Source organism: Desmodus rotundus, chromosome 10 (assembly GCF_022682495.2).
Source record: "Desmodus rotundus isolate HL8 chromosome 10, HLdesRot8A.1, whole genome shotgun sequence".
Lineage (NCBI taxonomy): Eukaryota > Metazoa > Chordata > Mammalia > Chiroptera > Phyllostomidae > Desmodus > Desmodus rotundus.
In genome coordinates this window covers 21067820-21085733 of record NC_071396.1, presented here as the reverse complement: position 1 = coordinate 21085733, position 17914 = coordinate 21067820, and the positions used below count along the sequence as shown (strand labels likewise).

The following is a 17914-nucleotide window of genomic DNA, read 5'->3' as shown; positions in this document are numbered from 1 at the left end:
CCCCCACTCGCCTGAGCTCTAAGAGCTTTTCTACTGATGCATCTCCGCTCCGGGGACAGCTGATGAAGTGGTGGTAGTGACACCCGCTCGTCACTAAGTTGTGACTGTTGCGTCACATTCTCTACGCTGTGGGAGGAGACGCTGAGTCTCCTCACTTCTGTTTGGGCGGAGCACCTCCCCAAACACCGGCAACTCAACATCAAAGCAAACGGAACTCTCCCCTCGTCTCTCACTGGAGGAGACCCTTTGTCAGAAGCCACCTAACCATCTCCAGATTAGCTGGCATTTACACTTACACCGTAAGGCTCGCGGATGAGTTCTGCAATCCGAGGACGACTCAAGGCCGGTAGGTTATTTTTAGCCGACTGCATTGACGCTGTTCCGGGACCTAGTCTCGTCTGGCAGAGGACGCTGAGCGACAGCTGTGCTGAAGATTCCAGAGTTATGAAAACGAGCAATAAATCTGACAAGTCACCCTTCAGCGCAGTGAGGGAAAGCCAGCTAAAAATAAACCGAACGGGAGAACAGAGCAGCACCCAGCATCATTCAGCCAGAACGATGACGTGGAGCTGCCGCCACCGCCGCTGCCACCTCGTCTCAGGACAGCGGGAGCCAGTCCACACAGCGACCCGGCGAGAGAGGAGGGTGCGGCTGCCACCACCTAGATCTCAGAGGAGGCACAGCGCGGCCGTGCCGAGGGGAGAAAATGACATTCGCTGTCAGAACTCTACCCTCGTATTAAGTATCAAGCTCTGGATTCAAATCCAGAGATGTTGGCGCTAAGCAAACACTGTACACTCGCCCTTCACATCTCAGCTATTCGGCGTGTTCACTCCCGGCGAGGGCAGTGGACTGAATCGTTGACACATAACGAGAATGCCTATCTGAAGCTACGGACTTCTTCGAAGCCAGCGAAAGATCAACAGCCTTACAGGGGCTGTGACTGCGGACTTTTCAAGACGGCTTCACCGAACCGCGTACTGTGAAGCTCCCTCGAATATCCACATTTAAACACACTGACCTGTGGCCAAGGAACAGACTCAGTCACCCACCAACAAGCACCCAGGAGGCCTGCAGAGGGCGAGGGGGGCACAAAGCAGGAACAACACTGCGTCCCCGACCTCTAAGACCCACTCAGTGGGCCCTGCCTCGGCACCGGCAACCTCACCCATGACGTCTCCGTCGCTAAACCCAGGGTCCACTCTTTGGTCTTGGGTGTTGTGGGAAGTCCCCTGCTAGTGTTGACCACTCCCGCTTTCTCGAAACCATGGCCTTGCTTACCGTTACACTGCGCTTTATCTTGTTTCACAGGTCACTTCCCCATCCCTTCAGCTGCTTCTTCCTCCTCCACCTGTTCCTCACAGGCTGGTCCTGCTTGTTGGAAGCAATGTAAGTCCTTTGGAAGGATTCCCCATCGAGGCCCTTTCGGGTACATCTGGTAGACCCGGCAACTCCAATCAGAAATCTCTTTCTGAGGCTCGCACGCACAGCGGGACGTTCGTGATCGTGTCTGTGTGGTCGGGCACGTCGGCACGTCTCCCCGCCCCCCCCCCCCCACTCCCTGCCTGGTAGCTCAGTGAGGACTTAGTTAGCATCGCAGGCCTCGCTGACGAGAGACACGCCCCTCTCCGGCCACTGCGCCTTGTTCAGACGTGAATGCAGGACACGAAAGGAGTCGATGAGACTATCCCCCCGGATTACAGCTGAAACTCTGAGGAAAGACACTTTCTCCTCTTTCTGGGAGTATCAGCTGTAGGAAAGCTAGTGACCAGTCACACCACACGGACAGAGCCAGTTTAGGAACGAAGCCCGCGGGGGAGGGAAGGAGAAACAGAAAGAGCATTTTGATGCTGCAAGTCAAGCCTCTGGACCATCCGATCAGTTACGTGAACTACTAAACTCCCCTTTGGAATTGGTAAACACAGAAGTCCCAACTACCGCAGAAAAATCAGAAACAAATTACATGTCTCTCAATGGGGAAAATGGCTGGTCAAATTATAGTACGTGTTATGGAATATTACACAGGCATCAAAAAGAAGAGGCCATGTCATATGTCTTAGAAGTTCTCTAGGATTTATTTTTAAGCAAGAAGGGGAGTAAAATATGTAAAGAAGAATCCTATTAATATTTGAGGTGTGTGTATGGTGTGTGTGTCGCCCATGCAAATACTTTGGAAAACAGAATGAAAAGAATCATTCCGAAAAGTTTGCATTGGTTTCCATTAAAAAGAGGAGGAGTTTTTTCTAATTTTATTATAGCCATACATTTATGTCTTAGCTCCGTGAATTAAAATACTGAAATGGAAAATAATCCCAAAGACCCTTTACTCTTGGTCAGCATCACTTCTCAGCCCACAGGTCAGCACACCTGAAACCGATATTCTTTTCCCCAGTTGTCTTTCTGGTTTTTTCCCCTAAGGTAGTTAATGACACCACCTGGTGACCAAAGCCCTGGACCCGAGAGCCGTCCCAGATATGGCATTTCCTCCCCCAGCCCACCTCCCCTCATCTCTGGCAGCCACCAGCTGTCACCAATGTGACCTCCTGAAGGTGTCCCCCTCTCCTGTCCGCACTTCTGCACCACAGGCCAAGCTCTCACTTTGATTTGCCTGGATCGTCACATGCCCTCCCAGCGATCTCGGGGCCGCCACCTGTCCCCATCTCTTGCTCACTCCCGCCGAGAGAGGTTAGCAATTCCCTTACTCCTCTGCTCAACAACCTCCAGCCAACGCAGGAATGCAGCCCACACTCTTTGACGCTCCCCGAATTCCTCTCACCGCGCTCCTCCCGTGTGACCACGCTTATCAAATACCGTGCCACTCCCAGAACCCGCCAGACTCCCTCTTGCTCCTGGGCCTTTGCACATGCAGCTCCCTCCTCGCAGCCCCCTCTTCCCTCCACCCTCGCCGGACTCACTGCCCCATCCTTCAAATCTCAAGGTAAGCACCATCGTTTCCGATTCTCCCAGCTGGGGCTGGGTACCATCGAAACTCTCTAAACAGTCGCCTCCCATCCTACTGTACTGTAATGACCTCTTGACCTGTGTGCCTTCTTTCCAGACTCCCAGGCAGGGGAGGCAGCTCACAAGCACAGCCTCAGAGCAGCCCCACTGCGGGCTCTCCTATTTTACAGGGTGAGACCCCAGGACAATGGACTTGTTTCTGTGCTGCGAAGCTCATAGGAGGAGTAAGCAGGTCCAGCCAGGCGGGGTGCTGAAAACAGTGCCCGGCCCGTGGAAAGCACCAAGTCAGGGCCTGCTGTCGTTTACCTGGTTAGCAGGCTCTGTGCCTAGTACCGTGCCTGGTGCTGAAGGTACGTACACTCAATAAATAATTACTTTTTGTACAAAGCATTTTAAACAAATACTTCTGTAAAAGGATGCATTCCCAAAAAGGGGGTTCAATTTTAACGTGAGGCTTCCCGCCTGCATACAGAAAAGCAGCAAAATGCCATGGAGAAGAAACTCTGATTTCAAATAGCTGGAACACTAACTGTGGTCATCCACGGGCAGCCACTCGCTGGGGCTCTGGTGCAGCAGACAGTAAGGAGAGGGACGGAGAGAACGAGGGGCGTGGAAGGACGGCGGGACCCCTCCAAGGAGCCCACACCTGTCAGATGGCCCCGCCCCCACCAGCTTAGGGCCATCCACCCTGATGTCCCACCTTCTCTGTTGACACACGGCGGCAGAAGTCTTTCCGGTCAGGCTCTGGCCCTCGAACTCTTTTTATTAAATATATAATTTAATTTTATGTTTAGTATAAGATACACCTCATAAAATTTACCATAATAACTGTTTTTAAGTACACAGGTCAAAGCACAATGGTTGGGCCTGGAACTCTTGTCTTTTTACCGGGTCTGGAAGATGGAGGGGACCTGCCAACATTCACCTTCCAGATCTTGGGGCGCATTCGGGGGGGCATTCGGGGAGGCATTCGGGGACTCAGGGAGGGAGGCAGACAGTAACACAGGCAGGGCCCCTGGAAGCCATCCCCTCCGCTCCCTGGCCTCCTGGTGCTTTGATCTCAGTCTGCGGATCCTCCTTCTCTCTCACCGAGTCTTTGTTCCACCCGTACAGCCTGAGGGATTAGGAGCAGCTGAGTCAGAACTACGAGTCCTATCCTTGCGCAGCTCCTTTCTTCCCAGGAAACGGGATGATCTGCTACATCCTTCTCTGTCTGCAGCCCTTCTGGGAGGGGCCGCCAGGCTAACCAGCAGGGACTGTATGGTGTTCAGAGCAGGAGCGGGCGCAGGAAGCCTCATGGGTCCCTGCCAGGGTCAGACACAGCTGCCGAGAGCAGGGCTGAGGAGTCCACTGACTGCAGAGGGACCCACACTGGGCAACGGCCACCTTACAGAGCAGTGCTGACTCCGGGACCAACACTGCAGGCTTCCAGAAAGCCTCTAAGGAGTGCATTCATGCCGACAGTTTTTGAAAAGATTTACTGAAATGAGGAGGATGGACGGAAAGCTTTGGTTGGGATTTGCAGGCAGGATCTTTACAGGAAGCAGTAACTGGGGGCCTCCACTCTGCCACCGCCGTCCTCCGACCCTGATTTCCGCTAGCTCTTTTCCCAGGAAGACCTCAAATGCCATCTCTTTATTTGACTCTCTCTCTCTCTCTTTCTCTCTCTCTCTCTCTCTCTCTCTCTCTCTCTCTCTCTCTATATATATATATATATATATATATATATATCGTTAAGAAATCAGATCTTGTTTCTCATTCTAGAAAAAACACTGCTGCCTCTCCGGACCAGGAGGCTGCAGGCAATGGAAGGAGTTGGGGTGCATTAGGACCAACTCACCACTCAAGACGCTGCTTTTTCCAGCTTTTGTCTCACTTGCTTTTTTGTTCTTTTAGACATAGTTATCACCTCCAGCCGAAAAGGAGGCTATTCAGACGACACGTGCCGATGTTCCCTCAATCAGAGGGAATGAGAACGCTGCCACCACGGCTCTCTCTGCCGTGCCTGGCGTTTTCACTGGTGCTTCTGAGAGGTTATGGTGGTGGCAGCTGAATGCCGGCAACAAAGGAATTTCCATGGGTTTCGGTTGAGACTATGTCCCGACAGGTCCCGCTCCCCACAGGATGCCCAGGATGCGCTCAGTGTCCTCATGGACGAGAAGGAGCAAAAGTGACCATAACTCCTGTGTTTCCTCTGGCGAGCCTTTTCCTCCGGCGGGCACACAGCGGCCACATGCAGTCAATGGCACCGCTCTCGGCTGACCAGCAGGCCCAGTGGGAACACGCTGCACGTTCCAGTGAACGCACAGCACTGCCCCTGCCACAGGTGTAGGGTCATTTAGAAGTCACCCTCTTTAGGCTTTTACAGTGAGACCCTCCCTGCTCCCTGCCACACGGTTGGGCCCTGGGGCCTCTCACAGCACAGGACGATGCTTAACCAGAGAGGTCGGCTCGGGAAACCGGCCACACTCCGCCCCATACAAGACGGCGGGTGACTCTGCTTTCTCTCCATAGGATAGCTTTCAAAATTCTGCCTTGTTACCTGAAAAGCACGTTCTACTTAAAAACTCCTTTTACAGTTACATTAATTAATCTTTGAAACATCCCCGGTGAGACTGGCACCGTTATCTTCCATTTTGAAGAAACTGAGGTTCCGAAAGACATGCCAATGTCACCATGTCAAATATACAGAATGGCAGAGGCGGGAATTCAACCCATCCCAGGACACTTTGCATCTGACATGAGCTCCCACCCCCATGAGCAGTGCAATTATGTACAATAACCTCATAAATGCTTTGAGAATCGTAAGACAATAAATAATTTTACATTGATTATGTGAGATAACGGGAATGTCTACATCATTGAGGAAAACAGGGTATCGAAGCCTGGGATCTGAACCATCGGAAAAATGAGGTGAGTTCATCGCCACCAGAAAGAACTCAGACAGAGAACAAATGTTAGTGGGCGAGGCCAGGGTTCCCAAGTCACATGTGGAAATGGGGCAGGCTGCAGAAGGAAGAGTAAGGAGCAAAGGACAAGTGACACAAGGAGAGACCCGGAGCCATAACAAGAAACACCCACGCCACGATGGGGCGATGTCATTACTTATGGCGTCTTTCCCAACAATCTGAGTTTTGAGTTTCTGTTCCCTAAAACAGCAGAGAGAAAGCAAATAGGAGGAAAGGATAAGTAATAACCAGAAAAAAAAAATAACAGAACAGATTCAAAAAGGGCAAAAAAATGAAGTTTTGGGGAAAAGCCTTTAAAATATGAAAATCATTAACCCAAAGGGGAAGTCATTGGTTAAGTAGATCTCAGGGCAGCACGTGAGGAGGCCGGTGTGGAAGGAGAGGGTGTCACCCAGCTGGCCCATCATGGGTTGCTCCCAATTCTTCCTCCTGTCTGCTCACAAGCCCGGCTCAGTCACGGTGCCGAGCGTACGAGAGCCCAGAGAACTCCATCTCCCTCCCCTTAGACGTCCGACCCCGTCCCACACGCCTGCCCGAGCCGTGATGAGGTTTCTCATTGCCCACGTGCAACCTGACAGCAGGTGAAATCTCGCCCTGAGACAAGCTGGGGAACGGAAATACACCAGGGGCCTAGATCTCGGTAGCAGGGCTCACACTGACCCAGAAAGGCAGAATGCTTGCTAAGTAAGTGAGTAAATAAGAAAGAAGGGAGGGAGGGAGAAAGGGAGGGAGGGAGGAAGGAATGAAAGAGAAAACGAAAAGAAATTGTTAATGTCTGGTTGTTAATCTTTAATTTACCGCCTTTGAGATCTAGGAAAGTTCTAGAAAGAGATTGTTAGTGACAAAGACCATAAACTTTCAAGCAACACTAATGGCTAATTCATATTAATTAGTGATTCTTGGCAAATAACATGGCGTATCTATATTCCATGGGGAACGTTCTTGAAACGGCAGCAGGCGTGTGGCATGCATATGTAATTCAATATAATTTCATGCTATAGTTTAAAAAATATTGAAACTCTTACACCGTTCGCTGAGGGGTGCACCTGCTACATTTTAAAACGAAGAGAAGCGTCCACTGACTTGCCTTGCTAAATAAAATGGACATCAGGAAGCAGTCCAGCAGGAAGCCCTCGGACAGAGCTTTGTAGTCGAAACGGAAGAAGACGGCAGTGAAGCTGAGATGCATGAACTGGTGAGCGGGGTGGCAGAAGGAGGCCCGCAGCAGCTTCATGCCGGCCACGATCATCAGGAAGATGTCCCAGCTGTCAGGGCGGGAAGGAAGAAAAGTCACCAACCACAGTGCGCCCGCAGCGGGGCAAGTGACAACAGCTAACGTTTCTTCCACGTTCGTGGTGCATTCTGCGCTTTGTCAACACAGAACGCCAAATTGGGGGGGGGTCCTGTGATCACCCTCCCTTGACAGAGCGGTAAACTGAGTCTCAGAGCTCCAGTCCTTTGTCTAAGCGCTCACGGGTTGAGCTGGGATTAAAACTCAGCCCGAGGGGCCCTCCCACACAGACTCAGCCACTAGAGGAGGCTCCTTCCCACCCTATGCTTCTGATTGTCCCCTGTCCTTCGAAAGGACACAGAGCTCCTTGGGGCTGATCTGAAGGCAGTGACAGCTTCCACAGAGAACTTGAAGGCAAGTGGGACATCAGAGCACGCTGTCCCTCCTCGGTCTGCTCAGCGGATGCCTTTTATTATAAAAGAATCTTACTGAAGCAGTGATGTAATAGTGGTCAATATTAAATTCTGAAAAGAGGAAAAAACCCACTGTCTTAATCAAGCATTTTGACTCTTACATTATTAACTTCCAGTACTTCCTGGCATGCTTTTCTTTGCAACGAGCATAAGCTCCCTGGTCTCCCCCTTTCTTTCTGCTGAAAATGATGTCATCAACATTTTCCCTCCGTGGCCTTTTCCGTTGCAGAGCTAACCATGGCGGTCAGCAAAGCCAGACCGGGATGTTGCTTTGAAGACTGACCTCCTGAAAACTCTTGCCCAGGGAGGCAGAACAGTGATGCGTGTAGGGAGGAGCGTGCGCTGTGTGTGCAGGTCCCCCAGGTCACGAGGTCAACCACCAACGGCCTACCGACCGTGAGGCTGGACAGTCCGTGGCAGCAGCTCGGAACGGCCTAACAGAGCAACCCCCTGCTGGAGGGTCTGTCTTTCCACAGGAGGCTCAGTACCGAAAGGCATGGACTTCTTACCCTAGCCTAACTGAACCGGGTCTGGACCGGAAGGAAGCCGGGGTCAGGAAGGTTGTGGGATCACTTCTTTTAGGGTCTGCCTTGTGTGACCATGAACTTACTCAGAGTCCAGTATTCAAATGCCTTGGAGCTTAGCTTGCTCAATCTTTGGCAGACATTCAAGAATTTGTCCTCCTCTTACCCTGAAAGGAAGGGGAGGCTTGAATTCGTCTGCCTGCGATTATGTACATCGGGGTTGAGCTGGGCAATGCGACTGATAAGCAAATCTGGGGAAGAATCTCTTTCACGGCCTTCTCCTCTGACAACATCCTTGACCAGAAACTTGAACCCCTGTCAGGAAGGCGAATGCACAAATTACCCAGCAGATTTCCATCTGTAAACTCAGAGTTGACTTTCATACATGAAACCAGTAAGTCAAGCGTACATGGTTAATGCTTTGCAAAAGCATGGCAACCTCCAGCGTGAAGTCTCTGTGCTCCGTTTTTGTGACGGTGGCGCTTCTCCTGATCGACGCAGCGAGGGCAGTGACAGCCTCTCGAGCGCAGAATGAGAGCACTCGCTAAAGGAACTGACGCGAGGCAGGAACCCAGGGAAGCCTGGAGTCACAGTGGCCTTCTGTCACCGCGTCAGGGCTCACTGACTAAGTCTGCAGGGTGACTTTCAAATGCACTGACATTGAGTCACAGCATCCCTTCCAGCAGATCTACCGTCCCTGCGCCCTAGTCCCCCTACAAATGCCTGCCAGCTCCTCGGAGTTTGGGTAAAGGACACCACGGAAGACGCCTCTGCTGCAGCCTGTTCAGAGAAAATTCACTGGGTGTTAAAAACATCATGAGCCGAACCACTGGGAGAACAACCCACTAGCCACTTACTGCGTCCCGAGTCTCCGGTGGTTGCTTATTGAAAAGGCATCGATAGTGAGGGCGTTCAGAATGATTGCTGGGTACAGGACGTATTTCTCAAAGCACTGGAGCCAAACGTAGAGTCTTTCGAACCACATCAAGTGGGCGACATCTGAAAGAGACACAAAACCACTCAGAACAGCCACTGATCAAATCATTCGTCTTTAAGTACATGTGATAATAAGTAGTATCTCCCTTTGATCCAAAAGCTGCTGGTTCAGAACTCTAGGCACTAATCCAATGTGTGCCAACGTACTCTGCAGGCAGCGACGCTTAGCTGTTTCTCCACAGCTCATAAATAATAATACATAGAAATCTAGGCCAGCGCCCCAATTCCTCAAGTCGGTTGACTTTTCCATGTATAACTAGGACAGGGACCAATGAAGCAACATCCGCCAGAACACCAAGGCCTCTCAGAGAAGTGCAGGGTCAAAAGCAAGCCCATCTTCTTGTAAGCTTGGGGTCACGTGTGAGGTAGGGGCTAGTTTCTGGGCTCTTCTCTACCTCTCTTTAGGCTTTCAATCCACAGTCAAACTTCTGGGTAACACATGCAAGTAAGAGAAAGCTGAATGTGTGATTTGCCAACAAGGATGCACCACGGAGATACTTAATAGTATCTTTTGGAGAAAAGAAATATTTAATTTTCCTATGCTCCAACTTCTCGTTTTTTTTTTTCCTTTCAGAATCTTTGGTGTTCTGCCTCAAAGACCAAGAGCATGAGCCCGTTCTCCCGATTTCCTCTGTTTTCCTTTCCACATTGAGACCTGCAAGCTCTCTGGGATTGGTGAGTGTGTGTGTGTAAGGCAGGGGGTCGAGACTGATTGGTTTCCATGTGGGATCTAATGGACCATCACCATTTATTGAAAGTAGCCCCTTTCTGTCCCTGCACTGCAGGGGCCCATGCCGTTTTACATCCTTCATCCGTGCGGGAAGCCTTCCTGGAGTGTCCTTCCACATTTCCTATTTGAGAAACTCCTCCCTGTATTACAGAACCAGGCATCCCGCCAGCTGAAAGCCTCCCTGACCCCTCCCAGCCCCCTTGCTGCTCCTGGTACAGTCACTTCCAGGGAGCCCCGGGCAGGGCGTAGGAGGCGTCTGTCCCCTTCAGGGTCATCCCACGCCAACACACTTTGGAGCTGTCAGTACCGGGTGAGAGTAAGAGGGAGTTCTGTTTTTATTTGGCTTTATTATTGTTCCTGACTAGAAACAATACCCACCCTGCTTCCGGCCTGCTTCCGGTAGACCCCACACCCCGTTTCCCCGCCTTTGGGACCCCACTACACGGCCACATGCCCAGTGTTAGATGTTTGCCAGATGCCGAGCCAAGCTTTCTGTACTTATGACCTTTAGTTTGAAGGCTAAAGATTGTATTCTTTTGTGTCGTCATGGAGCACTGTGATTCTGCAATGATGGTACCTGTCACATCAGAGAACAAGTATTCGTTTTAATATTAATCTTCCCACTAGGACTGTGAGTTTGTGGAGAGTAGGTGCTATGTCTTAAATGGTTTAATATTTCAAATACATAGTAGAATACCTCCAGGCCAAGAGTTAGGGTTCAGTAAATGTTCATTTCTCATCTCATCATTTTTAGTGGCTGGGAACTCGGAAGAACGAAACTGAACAAGGAGGAGCTAAAATGCAGCCTAACGGAATTATTATTTTTATTACAAAGCAAAAATCATCCTAACTAAGACATATGAAACATTTCCCATTTCTATCTGCCATAGAGTACAACCGGGCAGGACTGGCTTTCGTTCCACGCGGAATCACTTTTTCTGATTCCTCAATTTGCAGGCGACCCACGGTGTCAGAGTGAGGTCGCCGCATCGACTGTAGTTCAGCCGGCTTGTAAAAATGCATTTACACAGTCCTATCAACATTTGTCACCAGCTCAGAGAAACATGACAACCTGAGCTCGGTTCCTGCAAAAATATGTAAATGAAGAGAAACAGAAGCCAAGCGCATCCTGCGGAGCTGATAGAAAAACGCTTGGATTAGAAAACAGGTTTGAGTGGCTCACTGGCGCAGAGGCCCAGGGCGCCGAGTGGGGGAGGGGCCGAGCGGCGAGCCTTTCCAACGCTTGCCATGTTTCCTTTTAGAAGGAGACGTTTTCCAATGAGTGGGCATAAGGCTGATTCGAGCGCGGGGACACAATCCCATTTCGGTCTGCGAGGATTTATTTACTGTGGGCAGCGATAACCAATATGCCGTAAGAATTTCAGTTCACCCCTCCCAGGAACACGTAAAGCAATGAATTTCAAATAATACGAACTCACTAATAATCTCTGAATTCACCCTCCATGTCTTTCCAAATATTTGAAAGCAAAAATACTCAGTGAGCGACTTGAGCTGTGTGTGCGTGTGCATGTGTGTGCATGTGAGAAACTATGCTACAGACACAACTTTAAGGCACGTGTGTGGCTGAGACACTCGGGCTGTAGACAGTCTGGGGCTGTGAGCACCATTCGGCAGCCTGAACAGCGAGTCACGAAAACCGCTGCATTCGATCGCACACTATCCCTTTTGTGAACAACTAGGACCCAGGATTTGGGGGCAACAACTTCATCTCCTGTTAGACGTCATCAGGATGACAGCTACGAAGGAGGCCTCTGTTGGACTTTTGAAGGATGGAAAGAACTCGTAGAGAAGTAGAAACGATTCGTTGCTCTGTTTCTAAAACCCTTACTGTCCTTTGAATAGCCCCTTGGTCAGAGTCACGGAGACTGAGCTGGGAGCCACGCTGCCTGCATAATTCAGCGCCGGCTCACCACTGAGGTGCGGCAGGGAGATGCAGATGACCCCCGTGGACGTGTAAGTGTGACGTGGAAGCCTCACACGCCTCCCTCTGGGTCTGGACGGCTAGCTGAAGGCCAGCGAATGCATCTCGCGCCGCCTGCACACACCAGCAAGCACAGCGGCGCGCGATACGTGATGCGATGCGTGGAAAGGAGAAACATCTTAGGTAAAGACCCACCCCGAGGCGCGTTCGGTACAACAGCCAGCCAAAGGAAGGCGGAGAAGGACGCGCAAAGGGAGTTAAAATAAATAATTATCTGGGAGTGACAGGAGAGAGCAAATCCCAGAGGTCACTCACTCCAAACTTCGGATTTCAGGTTCTGCTAATCTGCATACTGAAAGAAAATTAATTTCAATTTAATTCTTATGGGTCTCTAGAATCTCTCCACCAAGTTCAGTAATTTATTCCAGTGAAATGTGACAATGTCTAGACTGAAGAACACATTTTACAGATAAATCAAACTCGTGCTGAATGTTTCCATTCGGGAGTTGAGGGGGAAACAAATGGAAAAGATGAACAGAAGTGTAAGCCCCAAACTCCACATTCCGAAAGACTTAAACTTAATCCTTTTTACGGGGAGGCCATAAAAAGCTAATAAAAAGGAATGCTTACAAATGCAGTAACATAATAAATATGTTTCTTAAGTCCCCAAACTATCTCAATATTCATACAAAGTCAAGTTCAAGAAAATCTTCGAGACCGTATTTTATAACTGCCTTTCTGTAATGTCCCAAATATGCAGAGAGGCCGTGAAAAGACATTAATTACCATGTCTCTTTCCCTGGAATATCAGGCCCTTGAGAAAAATCATGCAGACTAACTACGGCACTTTGCAAGTTCCTATACGACTTAAGATTGAACACGCTGAATTTTCTCAAAGGCTTTTTGGGTTGGGTTTTCTTTAGCTTATGTTATTAAACTGAATCCCTTTCAATAATTTTTGGTTAAAAGTTAACCAAAAATCCTGAGGACGTTTTTATCTTTAGGAAGATCATTTTCTTGAATTCGAATCCTGAATTACGATGGAAGCCGCAAGGACACAAGGCTTCTTTGCCTTGCAGGGCCCAGATGTGCTCGAAGCATTTCCACGTGGGTGCAGCTGGGTCCCCCGGCCCTGCCACCCAAGGCGGCTAAGACAGAGACCCTGCAGAACGGAACAGCCATCCCATGCGGAGCCTGACTTGAGGGTAAGTAATCATCCTTAAATGGAAAGCAAATCACATCGCCCTGTCGCAAAAGCCCTAGAATCCTGTCCAGGATAAACCCAGGGCCCTCTGGGCCTTTCCGTTCCCATTAACCAACACAGGGGATGCTGGTGGTTTCTTCTTAGGCCTGAGATCTGCTCCCTCCACTTTGAGGACTAACCCCCTCTTCACCTTGGCCTAAAATTAAATGCCACCTCCTCAAAGAAGCCATTCTTTCTCCCTCAAATCCAAATGAGGGCCCCTTTGTACTCCTTCCGGGCCCTCTACACGTTTCCTGCAAGAACCAGAGCTGTCTTTCTGCATCACGTTCAGCATTTGGCACTGCACCTGCTCCTGGGCACCGCTCATTACCTTCAGGTGACCTCACCGATCGACCGATTAACAACTTAGTTAACTAAGCAGACCCCCAGGAGAACGAGGCCTGGGGAGAAGCTGGGGCTTCTTCGGGGGAGGCAGCCTGCCTTGCAGGGGTCCCCTCTCTTTCTCCAAAAGCTCCTCCCACCCCCCACCCCCGCATGGCCACAGCAGCCTCACCCCCTGTGGCTGCCCAGCCTTCTGCACAGTCCCTCATACGTGATGGCTGTTCTATGAATATTTGTGAACAAATTGATGAATATGATCAGGTTCAACATCACAATAAACCTCTCAGAGAAAGACAAGGTGACAAAGAGCAACATTTGGGAATCAGCAAATTAACACGTCCGTTTTTGAAGGAATAAAATGTTTTGGTTGTTTCCTCAGTGGTTTTTGATTTGGGGGTCATGTTTAGACCATTCTTTCTCTCCAACCAAGATTATATAACTTGACCAACATTTTCTTACAGTGCTATTCTTGTTCCTTAATTTTTCTTCCACCTTAAAAATTTTTTAAAAGATTTTATTTATTTTTAGACAGAGGGAAAGGGAAGGAGAGAGGGGGAGAAACATCACAGTGCAGTTGCCTCTCACGTGCCCCCTACCGGGGACCTGACCTGGCTGCAACCCAGGCATGTGCCCTAGACTGGGATTCGAACCAGCGACCTTTTGGTTCACAGGCCAGTGTTCAATCCCCTGAGCCACACCAGCCAGGGCATAAACATTTTTTTTTCAAAAAATCTTAAATCCACCTGGGATTTCATTTGATACCAAGTCTAACTCGATTTTTAAAATGCTTAGCTCGTATTCCCCAAACCACCCCACTGACTTTGCCATTAATTCGGTGGGAATGAAAATGCACCCCTGACGCCTCTCTCCTCAAAGGGGGAAGAAGCTCTGCGGAGAACGCGTGCAGCCACGTGCCTTTTCCTCCCGGAAACAGCAGCAGAGTCCTTTACACAAGGCTCACGGGAAGAGGGTTCGGACAGCCTTCCACAGCTTCTCCCTGTGGGCACGTGCGGGGAGAACTCCCTGAGGGAACAGGCGTCTGGCCAAGAGCAAGCGTCATGCTGTCACTCGCTCCGCCCTCCCGACACCCAGCCGTAACCGCACACTCGCCAGACCAGAATTCTTCTCGAATAAGTAGTGACTTGCACGCTACTTAAACTACACGATTAGTTTAAAACGCCGTTTCTATCTTCCCACCTGGCACCCCCGTCTATTATCCTATCATAGAGTGCCATGAGGGGTAGGCTACTTCAGATAAAACCTCAACAGCTGCAGCGCAGGGAGTCTGAGTCGGGACTCATCCCGGTGGCCCCCTGTCGGCCCTGCCGGGCGCGCAGGCCCAAGGGCCATCTGCTGCAGGGGTGCCCGCATGCGCACCGGCTGCGTTTCAAGACTTCCTGATTGCCAGGGTCAGTTCTTCCTACTTCTCCAGTTACTGACCATGGCCTTTATTTCTGCACTGTTTGGGATTCATCGGCAGCGAAGAGAACCCCAGTAGGCACTTGGGTGAATGCCCATGACCTGGAGGGCTGCAATCAGAGTTGGCAGGTGACCACCAAGCTGTCTCCAAGCCCTTCCCCTAGTTCTGTCCCCAAACCTGTCCCCTCCCGCTGCTGGCAAGTGTTTCTCCAGCCCCCTCTGCCTCATCCCTCTTGGGCACAGGTAACTGGATTCCACTTTTCTTTCTTCCTGCTGCTGTGTGAGCCGGTTATTCTGCCAGTCCCAGCACCCCTCCAGCCTGTGGAGACTCACCCAGGAAAGTAAGTTTCCTGGTGGACCACACGGACACCAGACCAGCCAGAGTGGGAGGTGCGGGAGGAGCGGGGCTGGGCAGGCAGGAGAGAAAGGAGAGGAAGAGAGTGTGCCTGGAAATAAGAGCCGACAGAACAGTTAACGAGGCCAGCTTCCAACAGGCAGGCTGTTTCTGACATACCAGCTCTAAGCTCTTCCTTGGCATTTGGAATACACGTTCCTATAGAAGCATCGTAGCAAATGAGACCATGCAGCCCACTAGCTCTGGTTCAGTTCATGCTTCAAACTATTTTAGTTGCTTTGAATTAAAGAGGCTTTAGAGGGGTTTCTAGGTCTCTAACCACCCCCTGCAGGTAGCATCTCTTCATGGGGGAGAAAAGAGGGTAAAGAATATGTTCCCCCCAGAACTGTGCAATGTCCTCAACACAGACACACAGACACGCGGGTGACAGCTCCCAAAGACTCTGGAACAGCCTTTATGTTCTGACATCAGACAATCGTCTGGCGCTATATGCATTTCAAAGGATTTTTACATATATTATCCAGCTGATTTAATCACCACAGAAATTCTGCGAACTACATCACGCAGGCACTATTATCACCCATTGATCAAAAGTTTCACAACTGTGGCACATGGACATCCAGATCATACCAGGCCGCCAACTGCCTAGCACAACGGTGACGCGGGCATGAAGGAAGGTGCAAAATGATCGACAGCCTTAACCCAGGGAAGAGGAGGAGGGGTGAGCGCTTACTGAGCGGGTCCTGCCTGCTGCGGACTATGCCAAATGCTCAGCATTTATTATCTTGATTACTTTCATCGCCCAGCAAGCCTTTGTGGTAGGAACTCCAATTACAGATGACAAAACTGAATCGCAATGGTTAAGCACAACCAATGTGACACAGCCAGGACCTGAGCCCACCGAGATTGTTCCAAAGCCTGTTCTTGGGGCCGTGACAATTTAATTCCCTCCTAACCTTCCCCAAAGGCCTGGTCCCATACAAAGTGCCAGGAGTCAAAAAGACATCTGACTTTTCTACAGCAGCAGTGTCAGCTGGGAGACAGTGGGCCCTTCCCTTAGGATTCTGCGAGGAGCACTTACATCCTCACAGGCGTCACAGTACAGAACACCCATTAAGTGTGAAAAGAATGAACGGCTTTGACGTAGCCAAAGTCTCAAGAGTTTCCTTCCCATGCACGTTTTTCTGGAATGGCTGGAGGACCGGTCTCCTTTGAAAGGAGGAAGTAACAAGGAACAAGTGGAGTAGACTCGTGGAGAGAGCCTGGGGGTAGAGCTCGGAGATTGCCTGACAGGCTTCCTGGGAGGAAACTGGACTGAGAAGTGTCTTCCATAGCTTCTAGGAGCGCGAGCAAGTGCAAAAACGGAAATAACAAGCAAGGAAATGTAATCACGCTATACTATAGCATTAGAAATGAACCCAATTAGACTTACCAGTCAAAAAAAGCGGAGCGTGTTCACCAAAACCTAAAGCTATCCTGGGAGCAAGGAGGAAAGTGTTAACGTATAAGGAAAGATGCGAGAATAACACTTTCTTTTTCATGACAGGAAGTCAGTAGAAAGGTAAATCTGAAATATGGAGAAATAGCAGAATTTGCACATTATTTGCCAGAATTATGGTAAATACCAGAAGTAGTATCTAAGGAGAAGAAAGTAATTTTTTCGGGAGAGGAGGAATCAGAGATGGGAAGAAGCTGACAGGGGGCTGCTGCTTTTCATTACAACTTGTTCTGTGTTATTTTTAACACCGTGTGTTACTCTGATATAAATGAAAAATACATTAGGAAAAGCAGTATCTCTCAGAACCAATGTCTGCTCACACGCAGACACCAGCCTGCAAACCACGGGCCAGATCTGCTGAAACGCACAGTAAATCTCACTCAAGAATTATAAATTCGTGACTCATCTGCGAATTCATTTTCTAAGCGAATTTTTCAAATTACACTTTAAAAGATTTCGGTATTTTTATGTCTATAATCTTTTATCCACTTATTCTAATGCAAAATTTAACTTAAGAATAACAGCTTGAGCTTTCTCAGCAGCCGCATTTTCATGGAGGACTGAGCCTGTCTGCAGTGTGTCACTGTTAATGGTTCGTACACGCGACCAGCCTGCAGGAAACGCTTCTTCTGGTGGATTTACAAACACTAGTCATTCGTCGTACACTCAACCAACATTACGGAACACCTACTATGCACCAGACATTAATTCAGCACTAAGTTACACGATCCCGTATATTTTCTCTTATATGCATATGCAACCAGTTGGAAAAGCTTAACCACTGAACATACAATTAATTGCAGGCTCCTCACTGAAGGTCTGGGCCTCCTGCTTCTTTCTGTCTCCTTCAAGGCTGAACGGAGCGCTGGCCCCCGCATCACCGCACGGAGTGACCGTGGCTCCTCTGTTCTGGCGCAGCCACCCATTTGCTTATGAGGTCAGACAATCTCTGATGACAGAAAATGCGTCTGAGGGATTCCGTCGCACTGGTGCACAGGCTTGGCTTCACGTAGAAACTCGGTGATTATTTTTTTGCGGTTAGTGTATTCACACACATCTTCTGAGAGGATAAACAGGTAGACAAGGGGAAGCCAACCATGCACGTATCCTTTGTCTCTTTCTCCTTTCACCCCAGTGAGTCCCAATTTTATGGTAAGAGGGTGGCCATCCAATCAGATCACTTCTATTTTTCTTAAATTCTTAAGAGCCCGGAATGACGGTGTTTCGGAAA

At 49.7% G+C, this 17914-nt stretch overlaps 1 protein-coding gene across 2 annotated transcripts in view; it reads right to left on the bottom strand.

Annotated features, from left to right (window-relative positions):
* PCNX2 (pecanex 2) overlaps positions 1-17914 on the bottom strand; it is a 186896-nt gene that overhangs the window by 83774 nt on the left and 85208 nt on the right. For both annotated transcript variants that reach the window (XM_053913245.2, XM_024561815.4), the window contains exons 20-21: positions 9016-9157; positions 7018-7195 (exon numbers count right to left, since the gene is read on the bottom strand). In XM_053913245.2, coding sequence (XP_053769220.1) covers positions 7018-7195; positions 9016-9157 — 320 coding nt within the window. The remainder of the gene's footprint in view (positions 1-7017; positions 7196-9015; positions 9158-17914) is intronic.